This window comes from Dipodomys ordii, unplaced genomic scaffold (assembly GCF_000151885.1).
Source record: "Dipodomys ordii isolate 6190 unplaced genomic scaffold, Dord_2.0 Scaffold52, whole genome shotgun sequence".
Classification (NCBI taxonomy): Eukaryota; Metazoa; Chordata; class Mammalia; order Rodentia; family Heteromyidae; genus Dipodomys; species Dipodomys ordii.
The window spans coordinates 5,280,573-5,286,278 of NW_012267268.1; the positions used below are offsets into that span (position 1 = coordinate 5,280,573).

General features: G+C 39.3%; 1 protein-coding gene across 1 annotated transcript in view; it reads left to right on the forward strand.

The window, feature by feature from the left end:
* The window catches only part of Ptpn4 (protein tyrosine phosphatase, non-receptor type 4 (megakaryocyte)), a 139,556-nt gene that overhangs the window by 109,817 nt on the left and 24,033 nt on the right, over nt 1-5,706 (forward strand). The window contains exons 18-19 of the mRNA XM_013020668.1: nt 1,100-1,256; nt 5,172-5,191. Of these exons, the coding sequence (XP_012876122.1) occupies nt 1,100-1,256; nt 5,172-5,191 (177 nt within the window). The remainder of the gene's footprint in view (nt 1-1,099; nt 1,257-5,171; nt 5,192-5,706) is intronic.

The window sequence follows — 5,706 nt, forward strand, 5'->3', positions numbered from 1 at the left end:
GTGGCACTGTGGCTCAAGTGGTAGAGCGCTAGCCTTGAGCTGAAGAGCTGAGGGACAGCGCCCAGGCCCAGAGTTCAGGCCCCACGACCGGACCCCTCAAAAACAAACAAAAAAAAAAGACAAAAGGTGCAGAAATCAAAAACAACAACATAAAAGGGAAAAATAAACACCACAAAAAGTAAAATAAAAAATTTCTTGTTTCCATTTCTTGGAGTTTCTTTCAGTAAGCATCATTTTATATTGTCATGTTCATCTCTCGGTTTGAATCTGTTTTTAACATTTTCTCCTGGGAACTTCTACTGTTGTGAAAATCACTCCAAGAATTCCTTTGGCTGTGTATCTAGTGTCTCTCAAATCTCAGTAGTATCCACATTTCCATGATCATATAGCTCTTCTATAATTTTATGCTTCATTCAGATTTTACTTCCATGGTCAGTCATGATTTGTATCTGTGTTGTTTTCATCTTTTTTGGTCAGTTTCCCCTCCCCTCCCCTTTTTTTTCATTTACCCATTTTTGTGCTGGATAACCGTTGAAAAAAAAGGAGAAGATAACTGTATGTTTTTCTTTCTGGCCATGAATTGAATGACAGATGTGCACTGACAAGGGATTGGTCATTCATTCTACCATGTGTCTTTTTTTTTTTTTTTTTTTTTTGCTGAAAAGTGAGCAGCAAGAAAGTTTGCACTTATGCACATTCACAGTTAGTACACCATAATAACTAGAATTTGAGCCATGTTTTGGGGGAACTAGTGTTATTTATGCCATGACTACTAAAATTTTATAGATATATATATGTATGTGTATATATATATATATATACATAATAGAAATTTAGGGCTGCCTATATGTATACACCTTGAAATCAGTCTTACCTGTATCTTTAAGCAAATATTAGATCATCATAAAAGAATTTGTTGAAGAAAGGAAAGGAATGCAATCTTCATGAGAAAACTAGATTTCTGCTTTTAGAATAAATGACTAGATGCTTTTTTCACATGTAGTTTTACTTCTCCTTCTATAGAGTCAGCTAAAAACCATACCCCAATTCTTTGAAAAACCACATGCAAATCTGAAATCTTGTCTGCATTACATTACAGGCAGACCTCTGTGTCCCTCGATTGAATGAAGGGGACCAAGTTGTACTGATTAATGGTAGGGACATTGCAGAACATACCCATGATCAAGTTGTCCTGTTTATTAAAGCTAGCTGTGAGAGACATTCTGGAGAACTTGTGCTTCTAGTTCGACCTAATGGTAAGTACTTTAAGTACTTTATGTAGCACTGGCTATTTATCATAATTGTTGTTTTCATAATTGTTATTGTTTATTACTGGACACAGTAGCCACATGGAAGTCATGTCAGTTTCCTGCTCCAAGTATAATGGATTCTTATCTCACACTCAGTCTTTCATACTCCTGTATTCTATACCTATTTTCATACTGTTCCTTTGGTCTTGATATTCCCTCTCCCCCAACAAATGCTTTCTGATTTTTTTTTAAGGAGTTCAAGAGTTGTTTTTATTTGTCCACCACAGCCAATTTTTGCTTCCCTCCCCTATAAGATACAAAATGAACCTATGTGATGGTTCATCCAACATCTGTTTGGACATTGCAATACACCCATCTGCTTGTCCCCATACAGGTTGAAGGGGCCAGGCATGGGTTTTCTTAGTAAAGTAAGGAGCTGTGTTCATGGCAGGTTATCTGAAGTCCAACCAATCCTTTCAATGCATGTAGGGAATCATGAGTGTCATTCTCTGGCTGTATCTAGTCATATTCATCTAGCAGGGAAAGTCCAAAGGAAGGGGAATATATTTCTTCCAAGATTCATTTACTAGGATGTAAAAGCAACCTTTCTTCCATAGAAAGCCTGAGTGGTAATGCCCTACTAGGAGCTACTGTGTTTTCCAGCAGGAGTTCCCATCCTCTGAGGGTCCCAAGAAACTTGATAATTTTTGTGTGACTTCATACCCTCACTTCATTCAGGACCCTGTTAAAATGACCTCTGCTGAAAGGCTTCTCTCCTAATCCTACCATAGCTGAAAAGACCTCCCTGTCCCACCAATTGCCTTAATAATAGTATTATATGCTCAAAAAAGAATGAATGAATGAATAATTGAGTAAATTTTTATCTCTGTTGCAGTTCAAGAAAGCTCTAGAATAAGCTAGAGTTAGAACACTTTTGTAATCCTGTATTCAGTAGATCATTTCTACTAGTTTCATCATGTCATGCCCTGGTCTGGACAGCTGACTTGTCCATTTATGATCACAAGGTCCCAAATGTGGAGAAATATTGAACACTTCACTTTTCATCTTTTACATTGGTTTCCTCTCCAGAGACTTCAGATACACAGAGCACTCTGACTCCTAAAGAAACAAATTTCAACTTTGGATATCTGACTGAATTGAGCTGAAAGTCCCATCTCCCTTCAATACAGTTATTCCTAATTCTGGCATGGAATGCTCTGCAAAATAAGATCAATTCCATTTCAATTTCTTTGATACTGGCTAGCTTTGCTGGAAAAACTCCTTGCTTTTTCCACTGTAACTGTATGTGTAAAGCATTGTTTTCAAGTTCCATTGATTATTATCTGTCTCCACCAAAAAAAATTCCCATATGCCAGCACCAAACATTCTCCCCTTTTTTTTCTGAATAGTTTATTTTTAATCATAGTTTTAAATCATAGTAATTATTGGCTATTATGTGTTACCAGTTGTTAAATATATACCATAAAAAAGTAAAATGTAAATAGAATTCTTCCTGTCACCTACACATCTAACCCTGCAAAAGTTTGCAAAACAAAGTCTACTCTACTGTGATGGTGTAAGCCTGTAATCCTCAACACTCAAGATTGTAAGTTTAAAGCTGGCTCGAGCTAATAGTAAGACCATGTCTCAAAAAATAAAAGAAAAGTATTTTTTTAAGCCCGCACCGGTGGCTCACACTTGTAACCCTAGCTTCTCAGGAGGGTGAGATCCGAGGATCACAGATGGAAACCATTGTGGGCAGAAAACTCCCTTTGAGACTCTTATCTTCAATTTACCACTCAAAAACCAGAAGTGGCCCAGTAGCTTAAAGTGATAGAGCACTTATTGGTGGTGGTGGTAGTGGTGGTCATGGGGCTTGAACTCAGGGTCTGGGCACTCTCCCTGAACTCTTCAAAACAAGGTGAGCATTCTACCAGTTGAGTAACAATGAAGTAAAAACTTCAGTTTTCTGGCAGTTAATTGGAAATAAGAGTCTCATATATTATCCAGCACAGATTGGCTTTGAACCACGATCCTTAGATCTTAGCATCCTGAGTAGCTAGGATAACAAATGTGAGCCACTAGCACCTGGCAAAAAATCCTTTTTATTTCTTACTTATGACAGTATTTTCATTTTCAGTTTGTTCCTCTACTTTGTACTCTTCCCATTTACAGTCTAGAATTAGTTTTCTAAGATCAAATGGACTTCACCAGAATATCCTATTTGGCTTTTCAAGAAATTTGAATATTTAGACCTACTACAAAGGCAATTCATTATTAACCATTTTCCATCATATGAAACGTCTATAATTTTTATTCCCAGAATAGTCTCACTTCCCCCTGCCCCCCCCCCAGTCCTGTGGCTTGGAATCATGGCCTGGGCACTATCCCTGAGACTCTGCTCAGGGCTAGTACTCTACCACTTGAGCCACAGCGCCACTTCCAGCTTTTATGTTTATGTGATACTAAGGAATCGAACCCAGGGCTTCATGCATGCTACGCAAGCACTCTATTACTAAGCCACATTCCCAGCCCTCTTCTCACTTTCTTTTACTTACTCCATTTTCTCTTGATAATAACAAAAACAGTAACAATGGTTGTTCTCATATATGTAAATACCCTCTTAAGCTTAGCAAATATGAGCCATGGGATTCACACATACCACATGATTTACATCTGGGAGAAATGGACCTATAGAAAATTCCCTAAAAGGTACTTAGGAAGTGGGCTCAGGGCCACTTTAACAGAGACATGAGAGCTGAGGAAAGTTACAGGCAATTGCTTCTCATCTCCCTTTGGTCCTTCACTTGAAGGCCTTGACCTCAGCCACAGAGTCAGTGGCTCATAGCTGTAATCCTAGCTACTCAGGAGGCTGAGATCTGAGGATTGAGGCTTATAGCCAGCCCGGGCAAGGAAGACTATGAGACTCTTACCTCTAAGTAACCAGTGAAAAGCCAAAGTGGAGGTGTGGCTCAAATGGTAGAGTACCAACCCTGAGCAAAAAAACTAAGGGACCAGGCCCTGAATTGAAGCGCAAGTACCAGCATAGAAAGAAAGAAGGTGGGAAGTGGGGGGAGGATCTGGTGCTTGTACTTGTAATCTTTATTTAGGAAGCTAAGATCTGAGGATCCTAGTTCAAGACCAGCCCAATCGGGAAAGTCCCAGAGACTCTTATCTCTAATTAACCAAGTGGAAGTGTGGTTCAAGTGGTAGAACATTAGCCTTGGTTGAAAAAGCTAAGAAACAGTACCCACACCCTGAATACAAGCCTCAGTACTGCCACCAAAAAAAAAAACCTGACCTCACTGGAAAGGATACAGCTGAAGAAGAAGCAGAGCAGAATTTTCTAAAATATGTACTCATTATCTTGCCCATGTAATTGTAAACCCTCTGTACAGTATTTTCACAATTAAAAAAATAAAATATGGAACCAAGGCAAAGACCTCTTTTACTGTTTTCTAGGTGCTATCAAGTTTCACAGGAAACAGTGTAGACAGAGCTTACATCTGCATGTTTGCATGTATTATTAGATACCTGAAATTATTTGTTGTTGTTTTTTTTGGGGGGGGTCTTTTTTTTTCCTTTTTTTTCTTTTTCTTTTTTGATCAGTCGTAGGGCTTGAACTCTGGGCTTGGGTGCTGTCCCTGCACTCTTCAGCTCAAGGCAAGCTCTGTATCACTTGAGCCATAGCACCACTTCCAGTTTTCTAGTGATTTATTGGAGATAAGAGTCTCACGGACTTTCCTGCCTGGGCTGGTTTTGAACCATGATTCTCAGATCTCAGCCTCCTGGGTAGCTAGGATTACAGGTGTGAGCCACCAGCACCCAGCTCTGAAATTATTTGTTTAGCACTTCATTCAATTTACTTGTAACTTAGCATATTTAGACTTATGATATAGAAGATTTTATTTGTACTTTTAGGTCCCACAAGTTATGGGGATGTAAGATAAAAGTACAAATAAAACCTCTTCCTCTTATTTTTTTCTTCCTTTTCTCCCTTTTTTCTTCCTCTTCCCAATCTTATTCTCTTTCCTTTTGTTGATACTACAGCTTGAACTCAGTTGGGTTTTTTTGGATTTTTTTTGGGCGGGGGGGATGGGGGCTCGAGGGTATTCCTTTTGTTTTAGTTATTTTTCAGATAAGGTCTCACATTTATACTCTAGCCCACCTGGGGCACAGTTCTTTTGGGGGGGATGGGGAGTGGCAGTACCAGGATTTGAACTCAGCCTTATGTTTGCTTAGCCTACTTGGTCTGCTGACTCAGTATCACTTGAGTCACACCTCTAGCCCAGCTTTTTATGGATTATTTTAGAAACAAGAGTCTCATAGCATTTTCTGTTTTTTGATTTTGTTTTTGGGTCTGGTCGTGGGGCCTGAACTCTGGGCCTGGGCACTGTCCCTCAGCTCTTCAGCTCAAGGCTAGCACTCTACCACTTGAGCCACAGCGCCACTTCCG